This window comes from Centruroides sculpturatus, unplaced genomic scaffold (assembly GCF_000671375.1).
Source record: "Centruroides sculpturatus isolate CEXI.00-Female unplaced genomic scaffold, Cexi_2.0 scaffold231, whole genome shotgun sequence".
Classification (NCBI taxonomy): Eukaryota; Metazoa; Arthropoda; class Arachnida; order Scorpiones; family Buthidae; genus Centruroides; species Centruroides sculpturatus.
The window spans coordinates 653546-674013 of NW_019384443.1; the positions used below are offsets into that span (position 1 = coordinate 653546).

The window sequence follows — 20468 nt, forward strand, 5'->3', positions numbered from 1 at the left end:
AAGAAACAAAACACCTTTTTTGCCGAGAAATAAATATAATTTAAAAAACAAACGTTTTCAGCCTAGTTAATAGGCCATCTTCAGGTCGAAAACTAAAATGGAACGTAAATGTTCCATGAATAGAACATAAAAATTTTTAAATCAAAAATTTTACAAGAGAAAAAATAACAGAAGAATATATAAAAATTAAAATAAAACAATAAAACAAAAATAACATAAATCTTCATTATACTAATTCTGGTTGAAGTTTCTAGTAAATTTCTTAACCAAATATTTCCATGCCGTAGGTAGGCTCTCCTCATCCCTCGCATTTAAACAGCCTTAAGTATGCCTTCTCATGATAACCAAATGCTTAGTCTTGTCTGCTCTTGTCAACACAAAATCATTTATCCTTAACCACTCTTTCGTGAGCCAAATGTCCCTACTAGAAATACCACTCTGTCCTGTTCTTCTGCCGTTTGTTAATGACCGCTTTCCATCTAAAATATTCCTTTTCTAATGTATCCAGTCCAACTATCCCTCTTTCAATCTCTTTTACTGACGTTTCCCAACCACCTCAGTTTGGCCGGATCATCATTATATATGGTGTCCTCCAAGCAAATAAGCTCACTCAATATCCCATACATTTTGTTTTTGGCTATTCTAATAGACTTTTTGAGGCACGCCAAACAGATTATAATTTTTAGAGAATGGCATTCCTTAGGGATGCTAATTCGGTAAATGGGCATGGGATACACTTTATTCTTTAAACATTCTTTTAAAAATTTTAATTTACAACTAGCTTTAACCAGCTTAAAAAATTTCTTAACCAAATAGCCAAAGAGCAGACAAGACTAAGCATTTGGTTATCATGAGAAGGCATATTTAAGGCTGTTTAAATGCGAGGGATGCGGAGAGCCTACCTTCGGCATGGAAATATTTGGTTAAGAAATTTACTAGAAACTTCGACCAGAATTAGTACATTGAAGATTTATGTTATTTTTGTTTTATTGTTTTATTTTAATTTTTATATATTCTTCTGTTATTTTTTCTCTTGTAAAATTTTTGATTTAAAAATTTTTATGTTCTATTCATGGAACATTTACGTTCCATTTTAGTTTTCGACCTGAAGATGACCTATTAACTAGGCTGAAAACGTTTGTTTTTAAAATTATATTTATTTCTCGGCAAAAAAAGTGTTTTGTTTCTCTTTATTTAGTTGCTGATCGCTTTTGATATTGTAACCATAATAATTTTTATATAACACCTAACACTGAGAACGATGAGAATTGCCGAGAATCAAACGAACTATTTTCAATTTGATCAATTTTCTGGAACGTTTACAATCGTTCTATAATCGAACCAATATGCAATAACAAATTCTAATTTAAAACAGTTCGAACATTTTTAAAATCGAAATACATAAAAATATTTATAACAATGTCTGAAATGTTATTAATTTAATACACCTAAGTACTCGATGAAGACTAAAACCTCTCCCTCTCCCGCCGGCGGGAGAATTTCGAAAAATTCCTTCTTAGTGTGCATTCTCATGGCATACCCTACTAAAACGCAGATAAAAACAGAAAATCGCATCTAAAATAGTACAGTAGAAGCTGTTTTTCCGGTCGAGCCTTAATCCTCTCCCTCTCCCCCTGGGGGGATGTTCAAAAATCTCTTCTTAGTGTGCGTTTTCATGAAGTACCCCAACTGTGTACCAAATTTCTGCTCTTTAGGTTCAGCGGTTTGCTCTGGGCGATGATGAATAAATCAATCAGTGACTCAGTCAGTCAGGACAAGTAATTTTATATATTTAGATTAGTAATTTAAAAAGTTATTTTGGTAAAATTAATATTAAAACAAATTGAGTTATATGTAAGATAATATTAAAATTTACCCAAAAAGTGCTTTTTGTCAGAAAATGGTATATGTAAAACTTCACATTTACTCTTTGTCACTCTGAAATCAAACTTGGAAAGAAAATTTTTAAATTCCGATTCTGCGTCGATCCAATTGTCAATCAATGGAATTGTGTTGAGCATATCTTCAGTCTGAAATCAAATGTCATTTTTAATCTCCTCGAGATTAATTTTATACAAAATTTCCATACGCTACCTTTATGTACTTCTTCCACTCTTCGTTGGTACTAAGATATTGTACAATTGGAAACAACGGACATTTCGTAAAAAAAATAAAGAAAAAATATCCTCCGGGCTTCAAAATTGAAGAAATAACAGAAAACAATTTCTGATAATCATTTATGAAATGAAAGACGTAGAAAGACACAACTTTATCGTATTTTCCAATTTCTTTTAAATCGGGTCTAGAAATTNACAATAATTTCTCACATATGTGACCGGAGGGTCGGCACCTCTTCGATGCCTCGTGAAGATAGACATTACCGTGTCTCGGTTGACCCGTTAGCCGCGGTTTGGAAATAGGTCACGCGAGCGGTCACGTTACTGAGCGATCCGATTCGGGATGGAGCGAGAGAGACAGCGCACCAGAAGTGATTCACGCAGAGACCAAGTTAACGAAACAACGTTTATAATGGCCGGGTATGCTGCACACCATAAGCTAAAAATTGGGTAAATTTCGGTAGGAATTTGATTTTTGACTGAATTTGACTTTTCTTTTCGGCCTTGCAAGCGCCATTCACTTGATTGTTGAGCTGTTTTGGAGTCAGAAGGGCAGATCCATGTTTCTTCAACCGTAATCATTTATGTTAAAAACGATTCTCCTGCAGAAAGCATTTCCTCGGCCACTCGATCATGTTGTTTCAGGAAAAATATTCGAGAAGTCACGTACTACAAGCCTCAATGATCTTTTAAATTGTATATTGTAGTATAATTGAAACATATCGGACTTAATGGTCCCTTCAATTTGCCGTTCGAGTGCCGTGACTCACCAGTCACCAGCGAAGTTTTCCCGGTTTGCTCTACGTTTAAATACCCAAATAAAAGCTAGTTTCTCTTAAAAGTCTTCCCGGAAGACACTCCCCCTCTGCAGGTCGCCCATGTGTCGCGTTACCGCAAATAAATTATGTCGGGAATGTCGAGCAAGACACCTTTCCAACTGGTTTTATTATTTATATTAACGAAAATAAAATACAAAATAGACAGAGCATATATTAATGGCTTAATTTTAAGTTTCATTCTTCATTCCCGAAACTTGCAAAAATTCAAAAGGAGCCGAAATTTCGCCATTTTTCTTTTGAGAACCATGCTTGAGAATGATCTGTTCGGCCTGTTCCAAAAGGCGAGATTTAACATCCGGTTCCATTTTTTGAAAGAGTGCTTTAGGTAATACTGAAAAGAATAAATCTAGAAGAAAATAAATTATGGTGAAGCAAAACTTTGTGTTTGCATTTAATCTATACTAAGATAAATATTAACGAAAACTCTTATATATGAATATTATCTTGGAATTTATAGTTTTATTACAATAATGAAATCTTCATGTTTTCAATCCCGCAATACGTATTTTCAATCTTTTCTATTCAACTTTCATTAGTTTTGTGAAATAAATTTTTCTTCGTCATAATATTAGACGTAATAATATACATTCGATAGAAAACAAGTACTTTCAATTAAATTGTAATCAAATACATCATATTATAAGTGAGTATATAATTTAAGGTATAATGTTTGTTTATGTATGGAAACTTTTGAATCACATTCTGTCTATTGAACGACTTATTAAAAATCAATTTAATATTAATACTAGGTATTTTCGGTGAAACTGAGCTCCGCTGCGCAGGATTTACTGATTCTGCTTTACATAGAAACGAGTACTATCAGAAAAACATCAGAACCAGTCCATAACGTGCACACCATTTGCAAAAAAAAAAAAAAAAACAATCCCAAGTTAATTTTCCATTATGAGTGATTGCATTAGTGTGTAGGAATTGCAACAACTCCCCCCAAATTTTTCTGCAAATGGCATTAGGTGCATATGTAGAGCTTGCTGATATCCTGCACCATTAATACGACCAGCAATAAAAGCTAGATTTATCATACCACCTCAGCCAAATTCACACCACACAATAACACTTCTAGCACCATACCACAGAACCAATAGGCAAAATAAAATAAAGAGTATTTTGCCTATTTGAAAAATTAGTATAAAATACTATTTGAGAGAACAGTATTTTATACTATTATTTTATTAAATATATTATGTTATTTTATACTACTCTTTGTTATATTTTGTTTATTAATTGCAATTTAACTGCTGAAGCATTCATGCTTTCCTTATTTTGGGACAAGTATATCCTGTACTGTACATTATTAACATTCATTTATATTTTTACTTTATTACTGTTTTTGATAAAATTATTATTATACAATGTCATAATAAACCAATAATAAATTTTCTTCTATTCTTCTGTAATGCTATTTGTAAACAAATAAAAAGAGGAAGAAATGGCTGTTCATATAGCTAAATTATAGGAAATTCGGAGCCAGATAGTTGGGCCAAGCGGTGACTAATTATCTATTGATTAATAAGTGCTATATTCATCCAGTAGTGATATTGAAACTCTCTGTCTGCATGGGAATCAGCTACACATTGTGCTTCTTATTCCTTTATCAATTTCCTTTACTTCACAGTGGTCTATTATTTCCGAACAAATTATATGTTAATATTTAGTGCTCATGCGGTTGCTTTGAACTTTGATCACAGACAAAACACTTTCTGACTTATGATGAATTTAGCTTAATAAAAGTACTATTTAATGAGGATTGTAGTCAAATAAAAAATTTCCCAAAACTTAGAAATAATAATTAAACATAAAATTAGAATTACCGCTGTTTACCCTCTTCTTAGATGCATCTAAGAAGAGAATTGATGAAAAAAAGCTGCAGACTCGACATAGAGCTACAGAAGAGCGAAGACGCAAATTGGTCGACCGCCGGCCCGCCATAGCACATATATAGATCAGTTTCTGCAGGAAAGTTTGAGTTTGCTTTGGTCTCGCTAAGAAGTCGTTTCATCTTGCCAAAGGAAAACGGATATCGTCTGGCTTAAAAAGGCATCATTTGATCTACGAGGAGTGGATTCGTCTCGACATCGACAAGTCGTGATTCTTGGAATTGCCATCTCATCGTAAGGTGTTTTCCTGAATTGACTTTTAGGGGATAAAAACATTAGCAAGCAAGGCGCTCTGGGTTTGGATGCCATTTATTGGATATCAATTAAATTTTAACTTGACTCTACGTATACAAGAATAAAGAAGGGTTATATGTCAAATAAAAGAAGTGCACTAGAGTTATCTAAACACGTTAAGATGGCACGTCAATCAATCTCCTTAGAAACAATAATGGAAGTTATTCGACGAATGGAAAATAAACAAACACGCCCTAATGTCTGTAATCTTTGAACTTACCTCCATCGACTGTTACTACCATTATGAAAAATGCAGATAAAATTAAACACTGCTCAACAGTCTACGGCAGTAAATGTAAAACATGCGAGTTACAGTAGAAGTAAAATTTTTGAAAAAAATGGAAAAATTGCTATCGTTATGGGTGGATGATGCCAATAAAAAAACATTCTCTTGACTCAAGCTGCTATAACTGAAAAAGCAAAATCAATTTTTGATACTCTTAAGGAGACAGATAAAGGTGAAGAAACTTTTTTTGGGAAGCAAAGGTTGGTTTATGAGATTTAAATCCCGAAGTAACTGTCATAGTGTAAAATTATGTGGTGAAGCAGCAAGTGAAGATGTTGCGGCAGCAGCTGCTTTTCCTAAAAAATTTTAGGATTATGTAGAACAAGACAACTATTCTCCGGACCTAATTTTCAACGTTGATGAGACTGGGCTTTATTGGAAAAAGTTACCAGCACGAACTTTTATTTTTTGTGAAGAACGTTCCGCTTCTGGTTTTAAAGTTGCAAAAGATAGATTAACTCTTTTGTTGGGAGCCAATGTTTCAGGAACTTTGAAACTTAAACCGATGTTAGTGTATCATTCACAGACACCACGTTCTTTAAAGGGTCTAAATAAAGATATGTTGCCAGTTCATTGGAAATGGAACAAGAACGCTTGGGTCACACAAGATGTATTCACAGATTGGTACACAAATTATTTTTGTTTTACTGTGCTTCGCTTTTGTGAGGAAAATAAATTACCACCCAAGGCACTTCTTTTCTTGGACAATGCAACAGGACATCCTGAAAACCTTGATGAAATAAGAACACCATTGGATCTGGATCTCAAGGTTGTTTACATGCTTCCCAATACATGTCTTTTGCATCCAATGGATCAGAAGTTATTGAAACCTTCAAAGCTTATTATCTTCGTAATACATTCATGGAAATGATGAGAGATTTAGACACTTCAGTCAAAACAGATATTAACGACTATTGGCGGTCTTTAGATATTTTGAAAGGCATTAAAAACATCAAGTCAGCTTGAGATGAAGTTTCAGCAAAATGCTTAAATGGAGTTTGGAGTAAAATTCTGCCAGCATTCATGCACGATTTTGAAGAAGTAGCATATTAGGAGAATTTAATTGAAGACATTACCAGACTTGCACGTGATGAGGGATTGGAAGATGTTACAGCCGAAGATGTGATAGAACTTTCAGAAGTTTATGATCTTTCTCGAATGAAGACTTAGAAGAATTATACAAAGAATTAGATCGTGAACAGTTAAAGAAGGAAGAAAACGAAGAAGAAACTCCAATAATTATGAAAACGACCTATCTAAAGCGTATCCTTTCAACTATGGAAAGTTTGACGGATGAACTTTGTGAGTTAGACAATGATTGGGAGCGAAGTGCAAATGTAAAAAAGGAGCATCATCGCATCCATTCGGCCATATTCCGAAATTCTTAATGAAATAAAACAAAAATCCCAACAATTAAAGATATAATTTTTTTTTCCGAAAAATGTAAGAGATCCGAAACTAAAATTTTTTTAATAAAAACATTTCACTTTATTTTATGATCAGATACATTTTAAAAATTAAATTTATATGTATTTTGTATTATATTGTATCAATAAACAAAATTATTTGTTTATTTTTCATTTATGTAGAACCTAAGCCTATACCTCACTGTAAATATGGATTCATTTTACGCTGATTCGATTTGCGCCGGCTTTTGTAGGAACGGAACTGCGGGGTAAACCGGGGGCAACTTGTATTTATTGCATTTAGATAAAAGTGTATTTGATATAAAACATTTTATATCAAATATATGTCAGCAAATGTAATTTCTCGTTTATTCTGGTAGTATTTTAGCCTATTCGTTTTTTTTTCTAATATTGTCTGTATTGCGTTATAATTTAAATTTGTACGTATGCCTTTAAGGTATTATATGTTTATTATTTCATTTTACGTATATAAATCATTTATATTTTAAAGCAGGCATCGTGATTTGTTACTTTATATAAGAAATCCTTTCTTATGATCATAGAATTATACAATGAAGGAAGGACTTACTTATAGAAAAATACGATAAATTGTTGTTAATATAATATTCAAATAAATAAACAGATCTTACAAAAAAATAATAATAATAATGCTAGCAAAAATTCGCGAAGGATGTATTACAAAACAATTAACACTACTTATAATATTGTTTCAAGTGTGATGTGACATTATCTTGCGTATCTTCTACATCTGTTGTGTTTTTTACTATGTATTTTCTGTAATGTTTCTTGTGTTTATAATCTTAAATCCTTCAATCTCTCTCCATTCTCTTTTTAAGAAGGCTGAAAATTTATAATTACCGTATTCTCGTTATGAATTTTTTAATTATTCTAAATTTCTAAAGTAGCTCTTTAGTGGAATTGTTCCTAATTAAATTCATTCCTTAAAGTTTTTATTTAAGAGTGATTTTGATATGGACTTGATCTAGAAATAGTAAACATTAAACACGTGTCATATTGTTAAATGTTTTTTAATTAATTAAAGAGATTTTTTCACCAGTATAAAGATTTTAACACAGTACTTCTATTTTAGTAGCCGTGAATTGAATTTACTCTGGCTCGTACCAGTATCACGTGTTTCATAGTGATATAATAATAGTAATAATAATAATAACAGAAGTTAATGTTAATGTAAATGTTATAATAATGTTAATGTAAATGTAGTTTTTATTCGTTACGAAAATATTTTATACTAGCTGTTACCAGCGGATTTGCCCGCGCGGATTTTGCAAGCAAACCCCATTTATATTCAGTATTTCAACAACCATAGTAATAAGAAACAAAACACCTTTTTTGCCGAGAAATAAATATAATTTTAAAAACAAACGTTTTCAGCCTAGTTAATAGGTCATCTTCAGGTCGAAAACTAAAATGGAACGTAAATGTTCCATGAATAGAACATAAAAATTTTTAAATCAAAAATTTTACAAGAGAAAAAATAACAGAAGAATATATAAAAATTAAAATAAAACAATAAAACAAAAATAACATAAATCTTCATTATACTAATTCTGGTTGAAGTTTCTAGTAAATTTCTTAACCAAATATTTCCATGCCGTAGGTAGGCTCTCCTCATCCCTCGCATTTAAACAGCCTTAAGTATGCCTTCTCATGATAACCAAATGCTTAGTCTTGTCTGCTCTTGTCAAAACAAAATCATTTATCCTTAACCACTCTTTCGTGAGCCAAATGTCCCTACTAGAAATACCACTCTGTCCTGTTCTTCTGCCGTTTGTTAATGACCGCTTTCCATCTAAAATATTCCTTTTCTAATGTATCCAGTCCAACTATCCCTCTTTCAATCTCTTTTACTGACGTTTCCCAACCACCTCAGTTTGGCCGGATCATCATTATATATGGTGTCCTCCAAGCAAATAAGCTCACTCAATATCCCATACATTTTGTTTTTGGCTATTCTAATAGACTTTTTGAGGCACGCCAAACAGATTATAATTTTTAGAGAATGGCATTCCTTAGGGATGCTAATTCGGTAAATGGGCATGGGATACACTTTATTCTTTAAACATTCTTTTAAAAATTCTAATTTACAACTAGCTTTAACCAGCTTAAAAAATTTCTTAACCAAATAGCCAAAGAGCAGACAAGACTAAGCATTTGGTTATCATGAGAAGGCATATTTAAGGCTGTTTAAATGCGAGGGATGCGGAGAGCCTACCTTCGGCATGGAAATATTTGGTTAAGAAATTTACTAGAAACTTCGACCAGAATTAGTACAATGTAGATTTATGTTATTTTTGTTTTATTGTTTTATTTTAATTTTTATATATTCTTCTGTTATTTTTTCTCTTGTAAAATTTTTGATTTAAAAATTTTTATGTTCTATTCATGGAACATTTACGTTCCATTTTAGTTTTCGACTTGAAAATGACCTATTAACTAGGCTGAAAACGTTTGTTTTTAAAATTATATTTATTTCTCGGCAAAAAAGTGTTTTGTTTCTCTTTATTTAGTTGCTGAGCGCTTTTGATATTGTAACCATAATAATTTTTATATAACACCTAACACTGAGAACGATGAGAATTGCCGAGAATCAAACGAACTATTTTCAATTTGATCAATTTTCTGGAACGTTTACAATCGTTCTATAATCGAACCAATATGCAATAACAAATTCTAATTTAAAACAGTTCGAACATTTTTAAAATCGAAATACATAAAAATATTTATAACAATGTCTGAAATGTTATTAATTTAATACACCTAAGTACTCGATGAAGACTAAAACCTCTCCCTCTCCCGCCGGCGGGAGAATTTCGAAAAATTCCTTCTTAGTGTGCATTCTCATGGCATACCCTACTAAAACGCAGATAAAAACAGAAAATCGCATCTAAAATAGTACAGTAGAAGCTGTTTTTCCGGTCGAGCCTTAATCCTCTCCCTCTCCCCCTGGGGGGATGTTCAAAAATCTCTTCTTAGTGTGCGTTTTCATGAAGTACCCCAACTGTGTACCAAATTTCTGCTCTTTAGGTTCAGCGGTTTGCTCTGGGCGATGATGAATAAATCAATCAGTGACTCAGTCAGTCAGGACAAGTAATTTTATATATTTAGATTAGTAATTTAAAAAGTTATTTTGGTAAAATTAATATTAAAACAAATTGAGTTATATGTAAGATAATATTAAAATTTTCCCAAAAAGTGCTTTTTGTCAGAAAATGGTATATGTAAAACTTCACATTTACTCTTTGTCACTCTCAAATCAAACTTGGAAAGAAAATTTTTAAATTCCGATTCTGCGTCGATCCAATTGTCAATCAATGGAATTGTGTTGAGCATATCTTCAGTCTGAAATCAAATGTCATTTTTAATCTCCTCGAGATTAATTTTATACAAAATTTCCATACGCTACCTTTATGTACTTCTTCCACTCTTCGTTGGTACTAAGATATTGTACAATTGGAAACAACGGACATTTCGTAAAAAAAATAAAGAAAAAATATCCTCCGGGCTTCAAAATTGAAGAAATAACAGAAAACAATTTCTGATAATCATTTATGAAATGAAAGACGTAGAAAGACACAACTTTATCGTATTTTCCAATTTCTTTTAAATCGGGTCTAGAAATTATAATTACAAATTACAATTTTTATTATATTATAAAATCTACTTTTAAAATATAATTATTATCTATAAGTTCTTTCACTTTACATTCAAAATAATTTGTACTGTTGCAGTTAGATTCTGTACACTGAGTGGCCAAAAAATTAGAGACACCCTCTAATAACGAGTTGGTCCACCTTTAGCTCTGATCACAGCCGATATTCTTTTTCATATGGATTCAACAAGTTGCTGATACCGTTGCTGAGGAATGTTGGGCAATGCTGACATAAGGGCAGCTCTAAGTTGGTCAGATTGGATAGTGGCGTTTCCATGTTTTGAAGTGATCATTTGATTTCGTCTCACAAATGCTCCATGGAATTGAGGTCAGGGGACTGAGCTGGCCATAGAAGCAGGTTAAACTCTGAGTGATGTTCCTCAAACCAATTTGAGACCGATCGAGCAATAAGATGGTAAGATGCATTGTCGTGCTGAAAGTGACCATCTCCATCAGGGAACATTACAGCTATAAACGAGCGTACGTGATCAGTAACGATGTTGAGGTAAGCTGTGTTATTCAGAGATGTGTCCATAGATATAAAGAAATCCAGTGTACTTCAGTAAAACATTCCCCACACCATAATTCCACTGTCACCAGCCTGAAGAGTTGTCATTTCACAGGAGGGGTCCATGAATTCGTGCTGTTTGCACTATATTCTGATCCTGTCATCTGCATTGTAGAACAAGAAACAAGATTCATCAGACCAGGCTACTTTTTTCCAGTCCTTAAGTGACCAATTTCCTTGTTCCTGGGCCAAAAACAGGTGCCTTTTTCTATTTTTCTGTCATTCCAAAGGCACTCTTGATGGTCTCTGACTCCTAGAGCCCTCCTTTGGAAAGTCCATCTTGTTATGTAATAGGATATGCTTTGTGATGCAACTGCATTGAATTCAGTTGTAATTTCTCATGTTGTTGCCCTTCTGTTGCTGTGGACTATGTGAGTTAATCGCCTTTCATCTCTCTCGCTCACCAGCCTTTTTCGACCAGAATTGCCCTTATAGCTTGAAGTTTTTTTTCTCAATTGCCACTCTCTAAACGCCCGAAATACTGTTGGGCGAGAAAATCCTAAAAGAATCATTCTTTCAGAGATGCTCTTCACTAGCTCTTCTTGCACCTTCACTTTTCTAGCTCCTCTCGTTTAAAGTCATTCAAATCTATCGTCTTACCCATTTTGACATTAACTTCTATGATAACTACGTTGTCTGAAGCTGAGTATTTCTTATATGAGCAACTATGTGTTGTTACGTCATTCTATGTCACTGTTGTACTAGTTTGCTTTCAAATAAGGAGTGTCTTTAATTTTTTGACCACTTAGTGTATATACAAACGTGAAAACAGTATTTGAAGACATGGCATGCATAAAAGTTATATCGAAGTTTTTAAAAACCGTATTTATGATATTGTGATTTGTTTCTAAAGTATAAGGCTGTCATAACGTGACTGTATACATTATTAATATACAGAAATCAAATTACATTTAAGAAACATTCCTTGCAAAACAAGTTATATTTAAACACTATAGCCAACAGAGCAACTTCATACACAAAATACGAGGGGTGTTCAAAAAGTATCGGACCTTTATTTTTCCCGCGTAAACCAATGACGCGCGGGAGGCCTCCTTCAGTGGATATGTGGAGGAAGTAGTCATGTGCAGTCCTGAATTTTTCCCTCCCACAGGAAGCGTCAGTCACTGGCAGTCGGCTTATGAGTGACAACGTGTAGTGAGTGCTTGTCAGATTCCAGTAAGTTGGAAAACGACTGAACAACATGAGCAGCTATATTGCATCAAAATTTGCCAAAAGCTTGGCGATACGTAAGCGAAAACTATTCGCAAGATTAAACAGGCTTTTGGGGATGATGCCATGAGCAACACATGGATAAAGGAATGGTACAACCGCTTCAAAGATGGCCTCACATCAGTGGACAACAAATCGCGTTTAGGCAGACCCTCAACAAGCTGAAATGAGACTGTCATTACTGTCATTGAGCAAGTGCGGACTTTGGTCAAGGTGGACCGTCGTATAACAGTCAGAGAACTTGCGAACGAGACGGGAGTAAGCATTGGATTGGTACATTCAATTTTGTCTGAGGATTTGGGTATGAAGGGAGTGTCCGAGAAATTCGTACCGAAACTGCTAACAGTAGAGCAGAAGCAAAGGCGTCTGGAAATCGCACAAGACATGCTGGACAATGCAAGCAGTAATCCCATTTTCCTAAACCCCGTAATCACAGGAGATGAGTCGTGGGTACGACCGAGAAACCAAGATGCAGTCGTCACAGTGGAAACATTCGACATCCCCGAGGCCAAAAAAAGCACGGCAGGTCAGCAACAATGTAAAGGTCATGTTGACAGCTGTTTTCCACTCCCGTGGGGTGATGTATCATTAGTACGCACCACAAGGTCAAACCACCACAAAGGACTACTACCAGGAGGTCCTTAGTCGTCTTTGTGATGGTGTGTGATGCAAACGATCGGATCTGTGGTCAACCAAAACTTGACACACACACACACAACTCTTTTATTTACGTAATGCCGAAGTATTACATGTCTGGCACCGCTTTGCATNGTATTTTGCCTATTTGAAAAATTAGTGTAAAATACTATTTGAAAGAATAGTATTTTATACTATTATTTTATTAAATATATTATGTATTTTATACTACTCTTTGTTATATTTTGTTTATTAATTGCAATTTAACTGCTGAAGCATTCATGCCTTCCTTATTTTGGGACAAGTATATCCTGTACTGTACATTATTAACATTCATTTATATTTTTACTTTATTACTGTTTTTGATAAAATTATTATTATACAATGTCATAATAAACCAATAATAAATTTTCTTCTATTCTTCTGTAATGCTATTTGTAAACAAATAAAAAGAGGAAGAAATGGCTGTTCATATAGCTAAATTATAGGAAATTCGGAGCCAGATAGTTGGGCCAAGCGGTGACTAATTATCTATTGATTAGTAAGTGCTATATTCATCCAGTAGTGATATTGAAACTCTCTGTCTGCATGGGAATCAGCTACACATTGTGCTTCTTATTCCTTTATCAATTTCCTTTACTTCACAGTGGTCTATTATTTCCGAACAAATTATATGTTAATATTTAGTGCTCATGCGGTTGCTTTGAACTTTGATCACAGACAAAACACTTTCTGACTTATGATGAATTTAGCTTAATAAAAGTACTATTTAATGAGGATTGTAGTCAAATAAAAAATTTCCCAAAACTTAGAAATAATAATTAAACATAAAATTAGAATTACCGCTGTTTACCCTCTTCTTAGATGCATCTAAGAAGAGAATTGATGAAAAAAAGCTGCAGACTCGACATAGAGCTACAGAAGAGCGAAGACGCAAATTGGTCGACCGCCGGCCCGCCATAGCACATATATAGATCAGTTTCTGCAGGAAAGTTTGAGTTTGCTTTGGTCTCGCTAAGAAGTCGTTTCATCTTGCCAAAGGAAAACGGATATCGTCTGGCTTAAAAAGGCATCATTTGATCTACGAGGAGTGGATTCGTCTCGACATCGACAAGTCGTGATTCTTGGAATTGCCATCTCATCGTAAGGTGTTTTCCTGAATTGACTTTTAGGGGATAAAAACATTAGCAAGCAAGGCGCTCTGGGTTTGGATGCCATTTATTGGATATCAATTAAATTTTAACTTGACTCTACGTATACAAGAATAAAGAAGGGTTATATGTCAAATAAAAGAAGTGCACTAGAGTTATCTAAACACGTTAAGATGGCACGTCAATCAATCTCCTTAGAAACAATAATGGAAGTTATTCGACGAATGGAAAATAAACAAACACGCCCTAATGTCTGTAATCTTTGAACTTACCTCCATCGACTGTTACTACCATTATGAAAAATGCAGATAAAATTAAACACTGCTCAACAGTCTACGGCAGTAAATGTAAAACATGCGAGTTACAGTAGAAGTAAAATTTTTGAAAAAAATGGGAAAATTGTTATCGTTATGGGTGGATGATGCCAATAAAAAAACATTCTCTTGACTCAAGCTGCTATAACTGAAAAAGCAAAATCAATTTTTGATACTCTTAAGGAGACAGATAAAGGTGAAGAAACTTTTTTTGGGAAGCAAAGGTTGGTTTATGAGATTTAAATCCCGAAGTAACTGTCATAGTGTAAAATTATGTGGTGAAGCAGCAAGTGAAGATGTTGCGGCAGCAGCTGCTTTTCCTAAAAAATTTTAGGATTATGTAGAACAAGACAACTATTCTCCGGACCTAATTTTCAACGTTGATGAGACTGGGCTTTATTGGAAAAAGTTACCAGCACGAACTTTTATTTTTTGTGAAGAACGTTCCGCTTCTGGTTTTAAAGTTGCAAAAGATAGATTAACTCTTTTGTTGGGAGCCAATGTTTCAGGAACTTTGAAACTTAAACCGATGTTAGTGTATCATTCACAGACACCACGTTCTTTAAAGGGTCTAAATAAAGATATGTTGCCAGTTCATTGGAAATGGAACAAGAACGCTTGGGTCACACAAGATGTATTCACAGATTGGTACACAAATTATTTTTGTTTTACTGTGCTTCGCTTTTGTGAGGAAAATAAATTACCACCCAAGGCACTTCTTTTCTTGGACAATGCAACAGGACATCCTGAAAACCTTGATGAAATAAGAACACCATTGGATCTGGATCTCAAGGTTGTTTACATGCTTCCCAATACATGTCTTTTGCATCCAATGGATCAGAAGTTATTGAAACCTTCAAAGCTTATTATCTTCGTAATACATTCATGGAAATGATGAGAGATTTAGACACTTCAGTCAAAACAGATATTAACGACTATTGGCGGTCTTTAGATATTTTGAAAGGCATTAAAAACATCAAGTCAGCTTGAGATGAAGTTTCAGCAAAATGCTTAAATGGAGTTTGGAGTAAAATTCTGCCAGCATTCATGCACGATTTTGAAGAAGTAGCATATTAGGAGAATTTAATTGAAGACATTACCAGACTTGCACGTGATGAGGGATTGGAAGATGTTACAGCCGAAGATGTGATAGAACTTTCAGAAGTTTATGATCTTTCTCGAATGAAGACTTAGAAGAATTATACAAAGAATTAGATCGTGAACAGTTAAAGAAGGAAGAAAACGAAGAAGAAACTCCAATAATTATGAAAACGACCTATCTAAAGCGTATCCTTTCAACTATGGAAAGTTTGACGGATGAACTTTGTGAGTTAGACAATGATTGGGAGCGAAGTGCAAATGTAAAAAAGGAGCATCATCGCATCCATTCGGCCATATTCCGAAATTCTTAATGAAATAAAACAAAAATCCCAACAATTAAAGATATAATTTTTTTTTCCGAAAAATGTAAGAGATCCGAAACTAAAATTTTTTTAATAAAAACATTTCACTTTATTTTATGATCAGATACATTTTAAAAATTAAATTTATATGTATTTTGTATTATATTGTATCAATAAACAAAATTATTTGTTTATTTTTCATTTATGTAGAACCTAAGCCTATACCTCACTGTAAATATGGATTCATTTTACGCTGATTCGATTTGCGCCGGCTTTTGTAGGAACGGAACTGCGGGGTAAACCGGGGGCAACTTGTATTTATTGCATTTAGATAAAAGTGTATTTGATATAAAACATTTTATATCAAATATATGTCAGCAAATGTAATTTCTCGTTTATTCTGGTAGTATTTTAGCCTATTCGTTTTTTTTTCTAATATTGTCTGTATTGCGTTATAATTTAAATTTGTACGTATGCCTTTAAGGTATTATATGTTTATTATTTCATTTTACGTATATAAATCATTTATATTTTAAAGCAGGCATCGTGATTTGTTACTTTATATAAGAAATCCTTTCTTATGATCATAGAATTATACAATGAAGGAAGGACTTACTTATAGAAAAATACGATAAATTGTTGTTAATATAATATTCAAATAAATAAACAGATCTTACAAAAAAATAATAATAATAATGCTAGCAAAAATTCGCGAAGGATGTATTACAAAACAATTAACACTACTTATAATATTGTTTCAAGTGTGATGTGACATTATCTTGCGTATCTTCTACATCTGTTGTGTTTTTTACTATGTATTTTCTGTAATGTTTCTTGTGTTTATAATCTTAAATCCTTCAATCTCTCCCCGTTTTTTTCGCCAAGAAGGCTAAAAATTCATAATTAACATGTTGTTATTATGAACTTTTTATTATTCTAAATTTCGTTTAACCTGTAGCTCTACAGTTCCTAATCAAATTCATTCCGGGGATTTTTATTTAGGAGTGATTTTGATATGGACTTGATCTAGAAATAGTAAACATTAAACACGTGTCATATTGTTAAATGTTTTTTAATTAATTAAAGAGATTTTTTCACCAGTATAAAGATTTTAACACAGTACTTCTATTTTAGTAGCCGTGAATTGAATTTACTCTGGCTCGTACCAGTATCACGTGTTTCATAGTGATATAATAATAGTAATAATAATAATAACAGAAGTTAATGTTAATGTAAATGTTATAATAATGTTAATGTAAATGTAGTTTTTATTCGTTACGAAAATATTTTATACTAGCTGTTACCAGCGGATTTGCCCGCGCGGATTTTGCAAGCAAACCCCATTTATATTCAGTATTTCAACAACCATAGTAATAAGAAACAAAACACCTTTTTTGCCGAGAAATAAATATAATTTTAAAAACAAACGTTTTCAGCCTAGTTAATAGGTCATCTTCAGGTCGAAAACTAAAATGGAACGTAAATGTTCCATGAATAGAACATAAAAATTTTTAAATCAAAAATTTTACAAGAGAAAAAATAACAGAAGAATATATAAAAATTAAAATAAAACAATAAAACAAAAATAACATAAATCTTCATTATACTAATTCTGGTTGAAGTTTCTAGTAAATTTCTTAACCAAATATTTCCATGCCGTAGGTAGGCTCTCCTCATCCCTCGCATTTAAACAGCCTTAAGTATGCCTTCTCATGATAACCAAATGCTTAGTCTTGTCTGCTCTTGTCAAAACAAAATCATTTATCCTTAACCACTCTTTCGTGAGCCAAATGTCCCTACTAGAAATACCACTCTGTCCTGTTCTTCTGCCGTTTGTTAATGACCGCTTTCCATCTAAAATATTCCTTTTCTAATGTATCCAGTCCAACTATCCCTCTTTCAATCTCTTTTACTGACGTTTCCCAACCACCTCAGTTTGGCCGGATCATCATTATATATGGTGTCCTCCAAGCAAATAAGCTCACTCAATATCCCATACATTTTGTTTTTGGCTATTCTAATAGACTTTTTGAGGCACGCCAAACAGATTATAATTTTTAGAGAATGGCATTCCTTAGGGATGCTAATTCGGTAAATGGGCATGGGATACACTTTATTCTTTAAACATTCTTTTAAAAATTCTAATTTACAACTAGCTTTAACCAGCTTAAAAAATTTCTTAACCAAATAGCCAAAGAGCAGACAAGACTAAGCATTTGGTTATCATGAGAAGGCATACTTATAACAAGGAGTTGCATAATTACATCAAAAAGACGGAATGTGAAATTGTTGGCGACAATGTAGTTGGATCTTTGGACAGAAGGGTCAGGAAGCTGGAACGCTCGGGACTTTCTGCTGTTTTACCTTTTCTCAAGAAATGCCGGAACCCGAGGCCCGGAACTCCAAGATTGTTTGCTTTCGCTAAGACCCACAAGACCGGAATGGAGTTAAGGCCAGTTGTAGAGAAATGCAGAGGACCCACCTTTATATTAGAAAAAAGGCTGCACGGGTATTTATCCTCGCACCTTGATGATGATAATCTAGTGGCACAGGATCCTCTTATTGTTGTCAAGGAGATACAAGATATATCTTTAATGGAGGATGAGGTAGCGACCGTCTTAGATTATGAAAGCATGTATCCTTCAGTAATGATTGAGTCTTGTGTGGATGCGTTATTGGATTTCTTGTACATAAAGAACTCCCAGTTGCTTCTTTACACGCAAGAGCTAGAAGAACTGGCTAACCTGGTGTGCTGTGAGTCGTGCTTCATCTTTTGTGGTCAGATCTACAGACAAAAAAGAGGGGTTCCGATGGGGAGTCCCCTCTCAGGAATCCTTTGCGAATTAGTTGTCAGAAGACTAGAAAGAAGGGTTCTTCATGGGTTCAAAGATGATATCGTATATTTCAGCAGGTATGTGGATGACATTCTGATCTTATGGAAGAATAATAGGAGGGTGCATGAATTTATGAGTAGAATTAATGATAACAATGATGGGCTTAGATTGAGATTAGAACAAAAGAGTTCCATGAATGTGCACTTCTTGGACATTAATATCCGGTTTATGAAAGGGCATTTGTCCACAAGTGTTTATATTAAACCTACACACACACCATTATATATACCATCCCAGTCTATGGATCCGTATCAGTATAAGATGGCAGCCTTCCGAGCGTTAATAAGGAGAGCTTATTTATATTGTGACCAAATCGCTGACAGAGAGAAGGAGATTGATAGAGTATTGCAGGTGGCCCGGACCCTGGGTTACAGAAAAAGTGTAATTGTCGGAATGCTTAAGAAGTATGAAAGGGGCATAGTAAAAAGAACTTTAAGAAATGTTCCTACTAGGCTCACGAAATTTACTTATAATAGTAGTATGAATAGTGTTATGAAGGAAATTGCTAGACGAAAGGAATCAAGAATGGTATTAAGAAGAGCCCCTAATTTGTATAAGATCTTGAGAAACGATAAGGATAATATCAGAGCGGAGGAGAGAGCAGGGGTGTATAAGATTCCTTATGAAAACTTACAACTGGACGTTAAAAAAGATTATATCGGCGTCACCACCAGAAACTTGGGAGTAAGGCTCAAAGAACATAGATATGCCATAAGAAAAGCGTCTAATTCAACGGTTTTGTCCCAAATGGCGCAAACACAAGGATCTGAGGTAAAATGGGACGAGGCAACAATCATCAAACCTCTGTCTTCCCCAACTCTAGCAATGACGGCAGAAAAAATAGAAATATACAGAAGTAAGATAAGAGAAGGCTGTTTAAATGCGAGGGATTCCGAGAGCCTACCTTCGGCATGGAAATATTTGGTTAAGAAATTTACTAGAAACTTCGACCAGAATTAGTACAATGTAGATTTATGTTATTTTTGTTTTATTGTTTTATTTTAATTTTTATATATTCTTCTGTTATTTTTTCTCTTGTAAAATTTTTGATTTAAAAATTTTTATGTTCTATTCATGGAACATTTACGTTCCATTTTAGTTTTCGACTTGAAAATGACCTATTAACTAGGCTGAAAACGTTTGTTTTTAAAATTATATTTATTTCTCGGCAAAAAAGTGTTTTGTTTCTCTTTATTTAGTTGCTGAGCGCTTTTGATATTGTAACCATAATAATTTTTATATAACACCTAACACTGAGAACGATGAGAATTGCCGAGAATCAAACGAACTATTTTCAATTTGATCAATTTTCTGGAACGTTTACAATCGTTCTATAATCGAACCAATATGCAATAACAAATTCTAATTTAAAACAGTTCGAACATTTTTAAAATCGAAATACATAAAAATATTTATAACAATGTCTGAAATGTTATTAATTTAATACACCTAAGTACTCGATGAAGACTAAAACCTCTCCCTCTCCCGCCGGCGGGAGAATTTCGAAAAATTCCTTCTTAGTGTGCATTCTCATGGCATACCCTACTAAAACGCAGATAAAAACAGAAAATCGCATCTAAAATAGTACAGTAGAAGCTGTTTTTCCGGTCGAGCCTTAATCCTCTCCCTCTCCCCCTGGGGGGATGTTCAAAAATCTCTTCTTAGTGTGCGTTTTCATGAAGTACCCCAACTGTGTACCAAATTTCTGCTCTTTAGGTTCAGCGGTTTGCTCTGGGCGATGATG

The 20468-nt window shown here is 33.7% G+C and overlaps 1 protein-coding gene and 1 pseudogene across 1 annotated transcript; both read left to right on the forward strand.

Annotated features, from left to right (window-relative positions):
• The first annotated feature begins 12293 nt into the window (after window positions 1-12293).
• LOC111620235 lies at window positions 12294-12880 on the forward strand (annotated as a pseudogene).
• A 5175-nt stretch (window positions 12881-18055) lies between these two features.
• LOC111620245 lies at window positions 18056-19684 on the forward strand. Its single transcript, XM_023362142.1, has one exon. It carries the CDS (start codon window positions 18056-18058, stop codon window positions 19682-19684), a length of 1629 nt encoding a protein of 542 aa, XP_023217910.1.
• The last annotated feature ends 784 nt before the right edge of the window (window positions 19685-20468 follow it).

Excerpts from the sequence above, each read along its gene's own strand:
- LOC111620245 (XM_023362142.1), top strand. The coding sequence starts at position 18,056 with ATGAGAAGGCATACTTATAACAAGGAGTTGCATAATTACATCAAAAAG.